The sequence below is a fragment of the Blennius ocellaris genome (genome assembly GCF_963422515.1).
Source record: "Blennius ocellaris genome assembly, chromosome: 19".
Classification (NCBI taxonomy): Eukaryota; Metazoa; Chordata; class Actinopteri; order Blenniiformes; family Blenniidae; genus Blennius; species Blennius ocellaris.
This window is the reverse complement of record NC_137668.1, coordinates 18369543-18387901: the sequence shown is the minus strand read 5'-3', so window position 1 is coordinate 18387901 and position 18359 is coordinate 18369543. Positions and strand designations below refer to the sequence as shown.

General features: G+C 40.1%; 3 protein-coding genes across 4 annotated transcripts; all 3 read right to left on the bottom strand.

Moving 5' to 3' along the window:
• Positions 1-2000: 2000 nt before the first annotated feature.
• Positions 2001-3380, bottom strand: LOC308143890 (uncharacterized protein; the record flags this gene model as incomplete). Its single annotated transcript, XM_080514832.1, has 1 exon — positions 2001-3380. One exon carries the CDS (start codon positions 3378-3380, stop codon positions 2001-2003), a length of 1380 nt encoding a protein of 459 aa, XP_080370958.1.
• A 667-nt stretch (positions 3381-4047) lies between these two features.
• Positions 4048-8687, bottom strand: LOC308143889 (uncharacterized protein; the record flags this gene model as incomplete). Its single annotated transcript, XM_080514831.1, has 7 exons — positions 4048-4055; positions 5030-7490; positions 7580-7761; positions 7840-8043; positions 8137-8297; positions 8392-8545; positions 8630-8687. The coding sequence occupies 7 exons, from the start codon at positions 8685-8687 to the stop codon at positions 4048-4050; spliced, it is 3228 nt and encodes a 1075-aa protein (XP_080370957.1).
• A 1318-nt stretch (positions 8688-10005) lies between these two features.
• On the bottom strand, positions 10006-17593 carry LOC308143963 (ATP-dependent zinc metalloprotease YME1L1-like). 2 transcript variants are annotated; one of them, XM_080514924.1, is made up of 18 exons: positions 17404-17593; positions 16226-16345; positions 15510-15678; positions 15315-15416; positions 15113-15228; positions 14657-14807; positions 14414-14521; positions 13814-13987; positions 13557-13709; positions 13331-13463; positions 13190-13252; positions 12520-12632; positions 12176-12331; positions 11878-12029; positions 11670-11796; positions 11505-11578; positions 10942-11028; positions 10006-10851 (listed from the first exon to the last, which is right to left on the bottom strand). In XM_080514924.1, the coding sequence occupies exons 1-18, from the start codon at positions 17437-17439 to the stop codon at positions 10699-10701; spliced, it is 2187 nt and encodes a 728-aa protein (XP_080371050.1). In that variant the 5' UTR covers positions 17440-17593; the 3' UTR covers positions 10006-10698. The 2 variants fall into 2 exon arrangements, with proteins under 2 accessions (XP_080371050.1, XP_080371051.1); XM_080514925.1 differs by having other exon boundaries at positions 14438-14521.
• Between the last annotated feature and the right edge of the window lie 766 nt (positions 17594-18359).

Sequence of the window (18359 nt, the reverse complement as noted above, 5' to 3'; positions counted from 1 at the left end):
GGTGTTGTACAGCAGAACTCTTAACGCCATTGAATGTTTATACTTTCCGTTTGCAGTGTTTATGAATTTTTGTATCACAGTTTTCTTAACTAGACCCCATGTTATCATTATGTATTTTGTGCATATTTTGGGGGTATCTGAAATTCCTTTCTATCATGTCATAGTTGTACTTACTCATGAAACTATAAGAAAAATTACATTGCAGCTGATGTGTTTTGGATTTATTAATGGTCATTTTTGTAATCTATGTACAGTTTTGTTTTTTTTATTTCATAAAATTTTAATAAATGCTGTGAAATCTTCATCCTTTCAAAGCACTCACTCCAGACCAGCTTATAGGTTTATGTCTCAAAGTCATGGTCAGTTTTTATCATTCCTTTTTTTCTAATTTTTCTTTTACAAATGTAAATTTTTTTTTGTAATCCAAAGGTCATAAATCTAAATGGAAAGGCATGCACACATGACGGAGTCTCAATTAAATCCAATATGAATCCCCAGAAAATCATAATGTATTGTACAAAATAATGACTAGTTTAAATCTCTACATTTTATTTTGTTTTACACGTGATTAACTACACAGAGAAGTGAAATCAACAGATTTTAATGCAATTCATATCAAAAGACAACGTACTCACTTTTTCCAATATTTCTATTTCTATTCTACTTTTTCTGCCATGTACAGTAGATAACACCAAACTTCAGTTCATACATTCTCATTTCTCATCCTCCCACTTCACATGTACACAGCCACCTTAAACAAGCAGTCCAAACAACAATCCACATGTAAATACTTCAAGTTCCATAGCCCATAAATGTTCAACTGGCAGCCTGCATTATCATTATTACTGGGCTGCTTTTTTAATCATATCGTGTGGGCATGGCTGTTGTTTTCCAGTTGGATATAGCTCTCACAAGCTTAAGTCATTAAAAAAAAAAATGTAATTAGTGTTTATAATTATTTTGGTTGTAAGATTAACCACGCTAAATTACAACAACAGAAAAGTAGTTCCTCCTGCATATAAAGAAAATTGTCAGGTCTGTGTGTCTGTCTGCCCCTTGTGTGTCTCACCTCATGTTTCCAATTATCCTATTGTCTTCTTCCCCTACTCAGCTCTCATGTGGTGTCCCTGCCTTCTCTGTGTATTTAAATCCCTCCCCCCTGTTGGCTCGTCTTGTCTTTCTCATTCCCCTGCATTTCCTTGTGTTCCCTGGACTATAATCAATAATATACTCTGGGTTTTTTTATGGAAACTTGAGTCTGCGCTTGGGTTCACGTGTAATTCCTGACAAATACTTTGTTTTCTATTGTACCTTTTCAACACAAACATAATGCAACCACTTTTTTTCACATCATCAGACACTGAATAGAAAATGTTTTCAGTTTTTTGGTTTTCATGACCAAATCATTTGTAATTTTCACCTGATAAAATGTTTTATTTTATTGTATTGCAAGTTAAATATTGCATACACAGCTCTGTATTTGAACAACCGTGGTATAATTACCGTTATCCTCAAATCAGATACGTCTCAAACTTAAACCATGAATAAGAAAAACAAAACTGAAAACACAAATGTTTCACAGTGACAAATACATATTGGAAAGTCACTTTTAGTTCTTTTATAATTCCCATTTTTTTAAAATTATGTACACAGAAATTCATAATGTTGCTCACCAGACGTACTTGGGATATACTGGTATACAGACTCAAACACCCTTCAAACTAATATAAAACATTTTTTCCAAGAAAAAGAGATTCTTATGACAATGGGTCACAAACCAAAAAATATATACATATATTGGCCTTCAAACACAGAAACCTAAAGTATGATACATTTGTGCAAGCTATTAGCCTTTTCAGAGTATTTGTTGATTTAAAACATTAATTGGGTAAATTATATAAGATTTCCTCATCAATACAAGGGAAGCACACTCTAAAGCAAGCAGGCTGATTGAGAAATGCTACATCAGTAATTTCACGGCTGATATATGAGAGCTTCCTTCATCCACTCTCTGACACAACTGCTACTAACTTGACCAGTGTACAGTTTGGGTCCAGTAAAGTAATCAAAGGTACGTTTACTCCAGTTTCCTGGAAAATCTTGTTCTGCAGAGTCATTGCCAACATCGAGTCGATACCCAGTGCACCCAGAGTGGAGTCATCATCCAGTTCATCCACACTTACATTGGTTATGACACTGACAATTTCCCTCACGTTTTCAAATGCACAAGACACATGTTGAACACATGTCGGTTCACTGCCAATATATTCTCTGAGTTCCACCTCGACTAAAGCTGACAGTCGCTCTCTGAGAGACTTATTTTGTGAAAGGACATGAATGTTAAGATTTTGATAATTGAATTTGCATATCACTTGTTGGGGTCTGTTCATTAAAAGGCATTTTTTGAGTGTCTCGTGAACCTCACACACATGCATTATCATCATGCCTTTTGCTTCCAAGAACTTTTGGAAATTGCTTCTGTTCAGCAGGAGGCCCAAATTCACAGGACCCCAGTTGATGGACTGTCCAGCAAGGCCAAGGTTTCTCCTATAATGGCAGAATGAGTCGAGAAAAGAATTGGCTGCCGCATAGTTACACTGTGAGGCATTGCCTATGAATGCTGAGATGGAGGAATAGCACACAAAGAAATCCAGTTTGCTGTGAAGTGTTGCATAGTGAAGATTTAGTGCACCGAGGACTTTAGGCTGCAGCACCTTTCTGAAGAGAGTCTCATCAAGAGCTTCAATCAGTGCATCATGCAAAACCGCAGCACTGTGAAACACTCCCTTGATCGGACAGCATGGGAAGCGTTGGCCAATTTTGGAGATTGCACCAACTACCTGCATTGACACAGACACGTCACACTGGACATGCATGATGTTGACTCCAAACATTTTCTGAAGTAGATCAACTTCAAATTGCTTTTTGTCAGACAAATTACTTCTTGACAATGTGGCAATGCAACCGCCACCATTTTGGGCGATAAACTTTACAGTCTCAAGTCCCAAACCAGAAAGCCCTCCGGTTACAACATAAACACAGGTTGGCTGAAAGAGCTGTTTAGTCCTCAATAGCAAAGGGATATCAGACACAGGGTAGTCAAACTTTCCATTGTCTAAAACCACTTGCCGCACTGTATTTGCTGTAAAATAGGACTTAGGATCTGTGTTGTTTTGAGGATCGGCCATGCCTGATGAGTGGTACAGTTCCTTTCTCAGAGGAAGAGACAATGTGTCAAAGCCCAATGACTGTAGCCAGCCGGCGATATTCTTGTTTTGTGCAAGAAGATTAGCTTTCTGAAGAACACTAGGTATGTCAAACTTGTGTACATGAATGTGATCACACTTTGATGCAAACATGCTCTCTGCTGGTGGAGCCATGTCACTGCTACACACAAAAATCATGTGTTTCTCAGAGCCACCGCTGTCATACCTCTCCTGCCAAGGGAGATCAAATGGTGGCAGGAAAATGAATGCATTGCTGTCATCCAAATATGGAAGTTTCTGATTAAGATGCAGCTGTGAAGATACTTTCCAGCCTGATCTGTTGGCTGTAAGAGCCAAAACCTTTGTTAGGACGGAAGCTGAGTTTGAAGTGATGATACACAACTTTCTGTGCTGTTTCTGCACATCAGACAACACTCTCTGCATTATAGACCATGCAAGTATATAGTAAGATACACATGGAGTCTCTTTCAGATATGGAAGAGTCGTTGTGCTGAAGCACACTCCTTCAGGAATTACTATCTTTTTTATCGCAATGACTGGATAACATGAAGCAACATGGTCTCCCACTCTTAGATTATGGACACCTTTCCCAACAGCTGTTACCACGCCACTGAAATCCAAAGCCAGTAGCTTGTGATCATGTGATGTGTGTTTGCTCCAGTACATTGTCTTGCCAAAGCTCCAATGTGTAGAGCTCACTGGGAAATAATCTGCAGAATGCATGCATACACTGGCTAGCTGAATTTCAACTGACTTGTCTTGGACAAGTCTTTTATCTGTGTCTGCAGGTATAGCAGACAATTGACTCATTTTGTAGGGATCAGTAGTCTGTAGAGAAAAGTTTTGCTGACACATGGAGAGCTTATCATCATCACATACAGCACCATCCTTTATTGAGGTCCGAGTGATAGTTGTTGCTGAAACCTGCCCTCTATTAATCCTGATGTCTTGCTGTTTACATGTGTTAATTACACGAGCCAGTGTTTGAATGTCTTCATTGGTCACAGAAGCAAGGTCAACCAGCTGAAAAGAAAGACTTGGCATCTCCGCCGCACAAGCCCTCAACATGCCAGAAAGCACAAAACCGCAACTAACATGGTCCGCAGTCTTATCTGTAGATCTGTAAGTTATGACATGTACAGTACAAAGACGTTTGCTGTCTTTCAGTCCTAAAACTGTCTGTCGAAATATCTCACTACAGGTTACCAAATGATCCAGCACCTGCTCACATGGCAAGTGACTGAGGTCCTCCACACCCCACATGTAAAGGATATTTTCTATATCCACATTTTTGTTAAGTGACAGAAGCACAAAATCTCTAATCTGGTCTGATTGCCAGTGTTGTTTTCTCTCCACAAAGATTGACTCTGGGGATACATGAGGTCTAAGTCTTCCTGCAATGCCAAGGTCATCTTCAAAAACAATTGCCTTCATTTTGCAAGTTTGCAAGTGTTGATCTGTGGCTATTACACTTGTTTCATTGTGGAAGAACAATGACTGGGGAACATTAGAAGAGGCACGCAAAAATGAAATTCTCACCCCTTTAAGTTCCACCAATACTTCGCCCCTTAGGGATGAAAAGCAACCACACACATCCAGGTAATCTGGGGCCTGCTGAGTTGCTTTCATGTATATGATCATTTCCTCCTGCAGGGGGCCTGACATGGCAATACTTCCAATACCTGAGGGGAATCCTTGCTTTGCTGTCATGTGTGTCATTGCCAACACTGCAGTCATTTGGAGAAAATTGTCCAGTAGCACAGGGTGAATGAAATAGTCATGGAGACATCTGAGAAATTCACCGGGGACTCGGACCACAGTCATAGCTTCTTTAAATTCATTTCCAACACACAGATGGTTGAGCTGTTTGAAGAGAGGCCCATACTCAAATCCTGCCAGAGCAAGGATTGAATAAATCTCTTCTCTCATTAAAACCAATTTGCACCGTTGGATTATCATGTCAGGATGAATGTTTGATTCCTCGAGAAGAGACTGGATCTCTATACACTTGTACGTACCAGAGGCATGTGTCGCGGCAGGAGACTGTATTTTGAAAGACGCCTCCTTTTCTGTGTGCTCAAGAGTCACTCTCAACTTTGGGCAGTCAGAGGTGAGTGTGAGCACGCTCTCAAATCGAACACTCAGATGGAGCCGGGAAACAGGAATCTTTGGCTTCAAGTTGGCCATCACTGAGGCGAATGCTATCTCAGCATAAAATGCACCGGGCATGATGGGAACATGGTTGACTTTATGCTCCCAAAGATACGGAGCCTTCTCTGCTGAGATGCTGCACACAAACTCGTTGCATTTTATTTGGCAAACAAGCGGATGTGATGCAAAAGCAGATGAATCCTCCCCTTTTCTCAAGGCTTCAAAATTCAGTTTCCTCTTGGTATTGTCAAACTGATAGACTGGAAGAGCTGTAGGCAATGTCTCACAACCCTTGTAAAGCTGATGCCAATGAACATTAACTCCAAGTTCAAACAGTTTTGCCACAGTCGCAAGGGTGGAGTTGCAATCTTCATTTGGGTGGGCAGAAGGCAGGACTACAGTGTCACTCCCTAGAGTCTCGCATATGTTTCGATAAAGAGCTCTACGAGGGCCAATCTCTACAAAGACTACATTACTCCTGGATGATTTGTCCCTGGTAACAGCTTTTAATGCCTGTTCAAACAAAACTGGGTCTCTAACGTTCTTTGCCCAGTATTGGCCTGAAGTAAAATCACCATCTGAATACCTTTCTCCAGTCACTGTTGAAAAGAGTTTACACTCCATGTTGTTGGCATCCAAGACATCTATACTTTTTTCAATATCATCCATTACTGAATCCATTACATGGCTATGATATGCTGCTGCAACATCTAGGACATGAAGGAAGAGATTTTTATCAGTGAACATGTTTTCCAGCCTGTGATGAAGGATGTCTACAGCCTCTGCATCTCCTGAAAGTGTGCATGACAGAGGACTGTTGAAAGCAGCAATACAAACTTTCCCAGAGAAGGCTGGAAGAATATTCACTATCCTTTTGACATCCACGTTGCCAACTACAAGCATTTTCCCTCCTATGACTTTATTCTGGTGAGTACTGCGGTTGTGCAACACTTTCACCGCATCCTCAAGAGATAAAAGGCCTGAGCAGTGAGCTGCGGCGACCTCACCAACTGAGTGGCCGAGTGTTGCATCAGGTTTGACGCCCCAGTGCTTCAGGAGAGTGGCAATGCCAACCTGGATGGCAAAAAGAAGAGGCTGCGCCACATTTGGTTTGCTGAAATCCTGGATTTCAGGTTCATCAGTGAGTGATTTACTGATACTCATGGTATTGTACCTCTGGAAGACCGTATCTACTTCTCTGACTTTTTCTCTGAAAACAGAAAATTCTCTCATAAGTTGCCTGCACATCCCTCTGTAGGCAACCCCATTTCCACAGAACACAAAGACAACCTGAATGTTGGATATTGTTGATTCAACCTTTGCTTTGAGTGCTGAGTTCAGATTGTGTTCCAACTCGGACAGAGAGGAGAATGAGAAGACTTTTCTATATTTGTGTTTGTGGTGACTTCTTCCGCATGCTGAGGTGTAGGAAAGTGCCTGTTTGTTAACTCTTTGATCACTCCTAAGTCTTTGTTGAGTGTCAACGATGGAGCGGATCAGTGATCTCTCTGTGGCTGCGGAGATCACAAAAACATTTGGACAATGTGTTTGTGTCTGTGTGGGAAGTGGCATGTGATTACACTCTCTTAAGATCACATGTGCATTTGTACCACCAAACCCAAAGCTATTGATTCCTGCCATCTTTCCCAGTAACCCATTTGTCTCCCACCTTTGAACTTTAATCGGAATATTGAGATTTTGAGATTTAACATCTATGCTTGTACTGTCTTCTGAGTAAAAAAATGAGGGGACAATTGTCTCATGCTTCATCATCAGAAGTACCTTAATGAGTCCGGCCACTCCAGCTGAAGATTCTGTGTGTCCAATGTTGCCCTTCACAGACCCAATCAGCAACATCTCGGAATCGGAAGGTCTGCTTTTAGCGATGACATTTGAAATGCTTCCCATTTCTGTAGGGTCTCCGACCGGAGTTCCAGTCCCGTGTGCTTCTATGTACTGGACATTAGCGATGTCAGAATCTGAGTAGATTCGCCGCAGCAGCTCCTCTTGTTGATCAATGGAGGGTTTGGTGATTGGCGTGACACAGCGTCCATCTTGGTTGACCGCTGTTTTGCTAATGATTCCCCATATTTTGTTGCCATCCTCTTTAGCCTGTGTAACGTAAAGTCACACTGTAAGCAGGCTTCTGAGCCAAGCATATAATACATTAATAACAGAAAAACTAATCGTGTCAAACTTACTTTTTTCAGAGGTTTGAGAAGCACGACTCCACAGCCCTCTCCTCTGCCATAGCCATCTGCTGTGCGAGAGAAAGGCTTGCTGGTTCCTTCAGCTGAGATCATCTTTGCCTTGGTGAGTGCAACAAAAACTCTTGGCTCTATTATGCAGTTAACTCCTCCACACAGAGCCATCTCACAGTCACCTATTTGAAAGAAAAAAATAATTGATATGGAATATTTGATTATCCTGGAAAATCTATTTGTCAAACAGAACTAATTACCTTGCTTTATAGCCTGACAGGCTACATGAAGCGCAACCAAAGATGAAGAACAAGCACTGTCAATGGCAAACGAAGGGCCAGTTAGATTGAAGGCGAAGGAAATTCTGTTGGCAGCAATACTCATTGCAGACCCGGTGCTGTTGTAGTGAGTTATTGTGCCAGCACTGTTATTCCTGAGCATCTCGTAATCTCTGTTCATGAGACCTGCAGCAGCACAATCACAATTAAATCAACAGTGTGATGAAATTCCAAATTTGGGATTTCAGATGCAACATAAGGCGATAGTGATTTGGGTACCAATGTAAACACCCGTTCTGCTCCCGCTGATGCGTTCCATGGCTATTCCCGCATCCTCTAATGCTCTGTATGTACACTGCAGAAGGAGTTTCTGCTGAGGGTCCATGTAGTCAGCCTCCACCTCAGATACACCAAAAAACTTGCAATCAAACTCATCGAACCTAGGAATATGAAAACAGTACATTCATCATTGTTTGAACGTCTATCAGGGTAACAGAATTTCACTCAATCCCCCTGTATTCATACAATACTTACCCTTCTATAAGAGACGCTCGGGTTGTATGCGTCTTTCCTGGTTTGGTCTCATCAGTGTCGAACCAAAAAGTGGTGTCAAACCTCTCAACTGGAATATCTACAGCACAGTTCTTTCCTTCCAACAGAAGCTTCCAGAAGTTGTCTAACCCCTCCCCTGATTTAGAATGAAAAGAATAACTGTTATTCATTTCGACAACAAAACATGGAGTGTCCTTGTAACAACTAAATTGAGCCGTACCTCCAGGAAAATTGCAACCGATCCCAATAACTGCAATGTCCCCCTCTGCGTCCTCCATGCTTTTTCTGAAAGGAAATTTTTTTTTTCTAGTCTAAAAGCCAGAATATATTGTAAAGCCTCTCCATAGTGAAGTATGATGCTCTGCGCTGGTTACTGTGTCTAGTTACAAGTGGTGCTGCTGTAGCTTCACCGTCTTTTATCAATAGTGAGCACAATGAGCTGGCTTGTTTCATGCAGCTGGCTTCAACTAAATGCACTAATTACAGGTTTAGCTTATTCAAAGGCAGCAGTGAAAAGACCCGTTGACAAGAAGCACATTCAAACATGTAGCTATGAATACTTTTTGTTCCAAGATAGAGAATCAAATCTTTATATTGTACACAAGCAATAGTTAAAATCTCATTGTGATATTGTTTTCTGTGCACTTTCTCATGAAGCCCTTCATAAATCCCATTCAAAATGATGCAAAAATACAGGCAAACAACCAAAAAGTCAAATACATAACTGAGATTTGAACATGTATACTTGCCTTTAAATTAGATTCTGAAATATTTATAGTTTTAATAAAAATGTGGATATTTCATTGTGATGACAAAAAATATCAGCAATTTGTTCATGTGAGATTGGTCCTTTAACCACTATTACTTTGATTTGGCACTGTAACTAATACTGTAAATATGGTGTAATCCTAAATATTTTGGTCCTTGCCTGTCAAGTTGTTAAAATTACCTTTGAGTTTATGAAAAAATGCATAGAGTGGCTATGAATGTGTTTACACATAGTCTGAGGGTTTACTGACAGTGTGATCATCATTTTCCAGGGATTTGGTAAAGAGCTGGAGAAAGCAAATACAGAAAATCTTATAAATCAAGTTCATTAGCACGGCTTAAAATTATTGAGAGTTTAAGAGACCACACCTTTATCTTTACTTCATGATTTCTGATTTGATAAAGCAGAGACGCCCTGCTGTAGCTTTTTTTTATGTATTTTTCTAGATAATACAAACTGAATGTGACGTGAAAATGTTTTCCCAGAAAAGTCTTTCTGCCAGAACTAGAACTTGTGAAAATGTTTGTGAAGAATCGTGCAAATATCAAACATTGAGTCAGTATCGGGCCCTTTAAAGTGCCTTGAGGCCCAATTTCCAAAGAGACGTTAAGGTGAATGTATGTTTTTACCAGATTCACTTCTAGCTGCAATAACTTTAATCTGTTTTACTAGCTTGACACAAAACAATAGACTCACATTTACCAGCATTTACCATGTCACACTTGCACGTCCCCAAGTAGAAACAATGAAACCAAATACATTTTTTTGGCTTACACACCACAATCACAACACAAAATGATAAGAGCAATCTTTATTTTCGCTTCAGGAAGGCCTTGAGTCTAAAGCAATTAACAGAAGCACCAAGCCGCTCCTTTTTAAACACTTACAGTATATACACTCCTCCCGGTCACCAGTCACAGTTAACGTCAGGACAAAAGGATCTAGCTCTATTTTCAAAGAAATAGGACACATCTTTGGGCACTTGAATAAATAAGAACAAAAATACATTGTATGTATGGATGGTAAAGCAAGAAAGGTACAACGTGTAGATAAAATAAACTAATATGAGGTGTTCCAACAATATTACATGGGTGTCACCTGCACCTTGCTACAGCAAAAAACCACATTCTAGATTGAGGTACTTTAAGGTCCTATGGTGTTCACTAGTCTATGTAGATGTGTGGGTTCGATCATGTGTCAAATTCAGAAAGTCAACTTTTTGATGTATGAAAACACTCCAAAGGTCTTTTACCGTGAGACTCGTCATTAATGAAAAATATCTGTTGACTCTATCTGGAGAATCAAGATTTTCTTGTCTTCCCATTCAATCAATATTGGTTAAAAATCTGACCGTGATCTCGAAACAAAAAAAAAAAAGGAAAATGGGTGAAATATGCAAATTTTTCCGTTATCTTCAAATCGACAACAGAGTCGGTACAAACAAAATTAAATACAAGGCCTCCAAAAGGCCTGTGCTCATTCGCACAGCTTCATATTTACATGATTAAAGAGTAAAATGTCTACTGAGGTATCTGGTGGTCCAGGGATTTGCCCTCCAGCACCATCTGGATCTCTTTGGCATCCAGAGTTTCATATGTTAGAAGGGCATCAGCAAGCTTCTTGTGCTCCTTGCTGTAGGTCTTCAGGAGGTTTTTAGCGCGGTCGTATGAATCCTGGATAAAAGACAAAAAAAAACCAAACAAAAAAAAATTTAGTTAACTGTGGAATTAATGCACTCAATTTGCAGGCGTTTGGGCAATCACCTTTAGTAAAGCCCTGACTTCCTGTTCAATGGCTGCTTGCGTCTCGGGGCTCTGCTTGGTGACGTCTCCGTAGGTCATCACCCCGAGCTGCAAGAAGAAACAAAATGACATTCAGGACATGAACAGGAGCTGATCCTCAAGGGGAATCCTTTTGTGTCCTTTATGACTTTATTGCCTTTTTGTGTAATCACACTGTTTGTTATCGGACATTAGAGAAATGCAGTTTTCAGGATGTGTTATCGCTGTTGTCTGTAGCAAATCCCCCCAATTTTTTCACTTTACTTTTGGTTGCACTTCTAAATATATTTAAGAGGAAGACTGTTTACTAGTTTAAAAAAAAGCACATTATATACATAGAAATAAGTTGTTAAGATATACAAATATTATGTAACTTCATAACTATAATGTAAAATGATGCTTGGTGTATTGACTGTAAGAAAATATATGCATGTCCTGCAAAATACACTGTTGAGGCACCAAAACAAGACTTTCAATGCCAATGAGAATTAAATTGCCAAATCTATATCACACGGATTTCATTTTTTTTTTTTTTTCATTTTTACCTTATCACTCATGCCGAACCTGGTCACCATCATCTTTGCTATTTTGGTGGCACCATCAAAGTCGCTGGAAGCTCCTGAAAGTCACACAAATAAATACAATCCTGTTAATGCGGTCCAGCATTATGATTAAACATGGAGTAAACATGCAGTTGTTTTTTTTTGCACCTGTGGTAATGTGGTCATCCCCAAAGATGAGCTCCTCTGCTACTCGACCGCCCATGCTGACGTCCATCTGAGCCAGCAGCTGAGCCCGTGTCTCACTCCAGCGGTCATTCTCGGGGAGCATGGACACCTGGAGGACAGAAAGAACTGCGTCACAAGAAAAATATTCGATGAGTATATGTCCTTCTGTAAAAGAATCTCTGGAGCTCACATGTCCAAGAGTTGGTCCCCTGGGCATGATAGTCGCCTTGTTGATGGGCATTGCATCTTTGGTGTAATAGGCAACGATGGCATGACCAGACTCATGGTACGCAGTAATGGTCTTATTCTTCTTGTCTATTTCGACACTCCGCCTCTCGGGGCCTGTCGTGAAAAAGACACACAAAGAAGAAATGGTTTCCAGCCATGAATCTCACCCTGATACTCTTTCTCTTTCCTGATATGCACAGGCCATTAGTATAATAGACGGCGTGTGCTGTGGAGCAGATCAAAGCATTGTGTGTATTCACCCATGAGGATCTTATCCTTTGCAAACTCAAGGTCCTTCATTGTAACCATCTCTTTCTCGTCCACAGCTGCCTTCAGGGCTGCCTGGTTGACCAGGTTCTCCAGCTCGGCACCAGAGAAGCCCACCGTGCCCCGGGCAATGATCTGTGCATCAATGGCTGTGAATGAATAAACAATGTTTTCAAAGCACTGATCACAGACAAGTGAACCTTCATTCAAAAGAGCCAACAAAGTTGGTTTACTACTATTAGATCAGTGTGTGAATTTGAAATGGTAGCAAATACAGAAAATGCAAAGTCTGACATTTTCTTTCAACTATTAATTAGGATGTCACAGTAAAGCCTACCTGGATCCACTTTGATCTTGGCGAGATACCAGTTGAGAATTTCTGTGCGTCCTTTCACATCGGGGCGAGGCACCGTCACCTGCATGTCGAACCGTCCAGGCCTTACCAGCGCACTGAAGAGCAGCAACGACCCAGCAGTTATTAATCTCAATATTCAATTTGTTTCACTGTATAAAACATAAACTACAAATCTGAACGTACGATGAATGACTATATAAGGAGTGATCTTTCGAAGCATAACTGCTCCACGATTACCATAGCCAATGCTAAAAATGAATACGAAATATTTTGATTTTAATATAATGTCAATTAGGTTTCTTCCTATCTCTAGGTATTGCTGATAATTGATCGTATAAGAGTGACCTGCCCTCTGTATGAGCTCTTTGGGGTTCTCTGAAACGAGCCAGAAGCTGACAGTCATTTTCTTAAACTTCAAAGAAAATGTATCTGCCCCGAAAACTGTTTATCAGATTTTTCAGCTGACATTGTTAATATGACTGTATTTGTTTGAATCTGAACTAAAGCTACTAAGTGAAACTAACAAAGGCGACAGAGTAGAAAGTAAAGAAAAGCCTTTTGTATTACAAGCATCTTGATATTCTTCACATCGACATCTTGTGCTTTAATCTATAGGAAGAATTTCTTTTTAAATTCTGAATCGTAAACGTACTTGTCCAAAGCTTCAGCAAAGTTTGTAGCGCCGATAACGATGACACCCTCATTCGGTTTGAATCTGCAAAACATTGTTAACTGTCAGTGATCATTCTCTGTGGCACTGTTATCTTCACAGACGCCACTAGAACAAACTGACCCATCCATTTCAGCCAGCAGCTGGTTGATGGTTTGTCTGGAATACGGATGCATAGGAGACTCGATCCTTTTCCCACCAACGCTGTCCAGCTCGTCGATGAAGATGACACAGGGAGCACTAGCTTTTGCCTCCTCTGCAAGAAAACAAAAAAAAGGAATTTATTGGGGTTTTTTTTGGACACATCTTCAACTGGTTGCACATATTTCCACATATCGAGTAAGCTTACTGAATAAGTTCCTGATTCTGCTCGCACCAACACCCACAAACATCTCATCAAACTCTGATCCGGAGGCGTAGTAGAAAGGAACGTCGGCCTCCCCGGCCACAGCTCGAGCCAGCAGAGTCTTTCCAGTGCCGGGCGGACCGACAAGAAGGATCCCTGAGAGGGCAGGAGACAAATTAAGATCTTATTCAAACTCCACATTTGATTACATTTGTGTTTTTATGAACAATATAAAACAAAAACTAAACAAGCGATGATACCTTTAGGCAGCTTTCCACCTAAAACAGTGAATTTCTGTGGGTTCTTCAGAAAATCAACGACCTCCTGTAGTTCATTCTTTGCCTCCTCCACTCCTTTGACGTGTTCAAACGTGACATTTTTCATCTGAATGGGGTCCACTGAAGAGTCGAGACCAGATGTGGTACGGAACCTCACTGTGAAATCAGTCAAATGATATGTCAAGGATTTTTTTTCATAATGTTTGCCCAAGAATGGCTGGTTACAGTGAAGATCAAAGCTTATGCTGTTTTTTTTCCTGTTTTTTTACATGTATTGCTATAAGCTATATTCATAGCTCGAGGTCACCATATAAATTGTTGGTGTAATTATTCAATCAGATGTATATAGTAGTATGCAACAGAATAATCAAACGCTACATGCACAATACACAAGGCTTTATAACAACATAAATAATGTAGCTTATGGATACAATGTAATTTTTCAGCTGAAAATAAACTCCAATGAAACACATTTCACTTTATAACATTGGCGATGCCAACAGCTTTTGCTTGAGCTGCAGTGTGCATGTAGCGTTGTGCTTTGATTCACAAGCATAAGAAAGAATGAAAACTGAAACAAACCAGCGTCAGAAAAGGAGCCTTTACCCGAGAGAAAAGGGCTTCTCGACAAGCCATAAATACCGACAAGTAGAAGGACCAACAGGATCAACCTGGTTCTCCTGAGCGAGTCTGTCAGAACAAGACAAAGGCAGATATTAGTATTATGACTCTGTCATCGACCTGCATTGCCATCTTGAGGCAATCTACAGCTACAGTCACAAGGAACACAAGGGACTCTCTGGACAAGACAATGGTTTCACATGCCTTGTGTTTTCTGAGTGAAGGCTTGAGACCTCATAAATCCCTCAGTGAAGCCTGTCTTGAAAGCCTCTTGCTGGTTTTCTGGGAGGTTCTTTTGTTTGACAACCTGGTCCAGTGACTGTGCCTCTGGTCCCTTTTCTCTCATGAGCAACCCCTGTGTGAGAAACAAGAGACAACATGGATGTGATGTGATTTGTTTTAGAAGTCCAAGTTTATGTCTGCAGACAAAAAATAGTCAAAATGCATGCTGTTTAGTGTTTGATTTTCTGTGTCCGTAGGCAACAAAAATGTAAAAAAAAAAAAAAAAACATCTTTTGGTTTTAGGAAAAATTGATTCAAGAACAACTTTCAGGGTCAAATTATGTTAGAAAGCCAAGGTTTGACTGTATTTGTAAGAAATGCGGGACATATGCAACTCTTTCAATCAAACAGACTGAAAATCTGCAGTAATGAGCATACCTTCATGAAGGTTGGTGTGTATGCGTCATTGCCTGATTCAGTATAACCATCGTAACTAGACTCTGTTCGTCTGGTCTTTGTTCTCAGGGTCTTAAAACCTCGACTCTGGGCCCACACTACAAAGACAAACACACGAGAAAGCATAAATGTAAACCGTATTATCAAATCCAACACTGTACAGGTTTAACAAAGAGTTTCTTACCAGGCAAAAAGTGCAGATTTGAGCAAACTTCTCTGAGGGGACTGTGGTATTGTCTGTGGAATAAAGGTGAACCAAAACCTCCAGGGGTTCTGTGTGAAAACCCTGCGGGACAAATTTTAAAGCATTAGGATTTTCAGGAAAAGAAAGTTGCCGAAGGACGGATTGTGGAAAAAGTGTGAATGCTTTGCTGCTCACCATGCTTGTTTTGAAAGAAACTGTTCGTTGAAATGTGACTTGTCTTCCATATCAAAGGAATACTGGGAGGTTCCTCTGGCCCCGGTGTGGGCAGTAACCTGCTCACCAGCTCATCCAGCTGACGCACTCCGACCTCCGACAGGCCCAGGTCCCTCAGACTCACACTGGGCTGTAGAAACAAACAATCACTTGTATTTACTTTTGGATAACATTCTTTAATGGGATTATCTAAGATAGATCAAAGTTTATCTGATAATAGGCTGAATAGTCATCTGCTAATATGACTGCTAGATTACTTTAGATTGACTTGGGGCTTCTACTATTCTGACCTGCTTGTGTATGTTAATTGCAGGAAAAGTATTAAAAACATTATATATAATGTGATCCAGCACATTGCTGCATAAAACAATGTAAATAAAAATGCATATATAGTCAAATTTAAGAAAAACTGAGTATAAGATAGTGACATGTAATTGTTTTTATTGCATATAAAATAGCCTTGTTAATTGTCTTTAATAGCAGATCTTTTTTTTTTTTTAAAGGATATCAGCATTTTGATGAATGCACATACCATTACATCTATGAAAACAGACTTAATCTGTTCTTCTCTCTAATGAAATTTAGTTCACTGGAGTGTGTTATTGGAAAATGATCCGGTGTAACCACTAAACCACCACTACCTTGTGTATGTCTTGCATCTTTGTTTTCAATCTTACCTCCTTTAGAAATGAGTTGTGCTCTGGAGTGAAGTCTTTGTGGAGGGCCTGTACCGAAGCTGTGGCTGAGTTCTTCAGAGAGTGGAGAGCATTGATGAGCTGGCTGAGAGGCACAATCATCTGAGAGACACAAAAATGGTGTAAAGTGAGGAAGACTCCTTGAACACACATTTAACCTCACATTTATATACGGCATTAAAAAATCTGTAAATCTGTCTTAAAAGTATGCACAACACACTTGCCTCTGCTGTTTGAAAAAAAGCTGATGTTTTATCTCAACCTATTATGTCCCAGAGCACTAATACAACATTGTCATAACCACACTTGATAGTGGCAGCAGTCAGCTTGCATGACAGAGTTCTGGGGAAAAACTGATAAAACATATTGCACAAGGAATCAAAGAGGAGGGAAATGTTTCAAGTTTTAATACAAACAGGGGATTTTGGAACCTATCATTATGCGTGTTATCATTACACTGTCATCCTTGTCTCTACTTGCACTGTCAGCCAACACATTTTACACAACACGCATAAAACATGCTTGAAAACAGTCAATGAGACAATTGGAAAACCATGTTTGGATTTGATTCAACGTCATCCAGTTCATGCACAAACTATTGTGGTGTTTTGAAATAAATAAAAAAAATAGGGAGGGGGGGCTTTTTTGTCATAACAATTAACAATCACACTGAATTTCTATTGAACCGGTTGCATCAGATTTGCAGGATGTGAAGTCTTCCGGCATCAGGGTCACTGCTGTCGGTTATGTCAGTGTTATTCGCCGCACTCAAACATGACGGCCTACACTGGAGGTTATGTAACCTCGACTCTCTAAAGACTTGACTTCGCACCACCTCGATTGCTTGCTTGATTACCAAGCCAGATCAACTGTGTAACATCCCGAGGAACGCTCCTCTTATCTCACTTTAACCACGAGACGTTTTGACGTCTCGACTCGTTTAGAGGAGCCTCGCGTTAAGGTGCGGATGCTAACGTTAGCCGAATGATACTGTGTATAAATATGTCATTAACCAACGGATAAAAAGTCACAAACACAAAATGAGACAGATTCCCTCACCAGGGCCTTTGCCAACAGCCAGCAGAAGTGAACACTTAGTTTAATCGCGTTGAAGAAAACAAAACAACCATTAGCACCACAATGCTACTGAGCAACCTGACCTGCTGTGGCTGAAACGACGTCGACAGGGAGAACATTTTCACCGACGGGCAGGATTCAAGTTGAAGATCTGCAGAGTGGTGAAGACAGACCCTTTGTATATAGTCAACGAACGCCTCCTCCCGTGAGCAGTGTCCTTTTGTTTTCCCCGTTACACAACTTTAGGAAGCTTAGCTAACCACTAATGGATTCTCCGGCTTCTTCTGAGGTCACGTAGACTACACATTGACGTCATTGAAAACTACTTCCGGGTACAACTTGCGTAAAACGATGGCATGTTTAAAACCTATACACCTAAATTCTCACTTCTAATCAATTTACAGTCACCAATTAACTCTAGCAAGCAGTAATTTTGGAATTCCCCAAGAAAAATGGACAAAAACAATCAGGGAAAAGTATGTGACTACCATTTAAATAGGCCTCAGCCTAGATTTCATTTGAACCAGAACTGTCTTTCTGTGAGGCAACAGATGCTATGAGAGTGCCATTCAGAACACTATGATCATTTGTTAATTAAAAAGAAAGTCTACTTATTGAAAGTAACACAATATTATATAATCAGAGTATACATTCACCCAAAGGCTAGTGCAATTTCAATGCACCTATTGTTGCACCTGATGCACCTAATGTTATTCTGGTGGCTGAAAAACACTTTTCATAACTTTTACAGTGTTTTCAAATAAAACAAAATAAATAACATGACGACATTGCTTTTGTTACTCTATTTCTGAGTCATTAGTTTCACCGTGGTATGGATTTTATTCATTGAAAGAGGAACAAAATGACACAGATTGTGAAATGGGTAGAGAGGTTGATTGGGAATCACAACCTTGATAATCAAGTCTACCCAGTGAGAATGTTTAATTAACCCAAATAATCCCGATTCTGAGATTGAATAAAACTGTATCTAAGAAACAGAAACAAAACCTAAAACTATTGACTGGCTATCGATAATTAT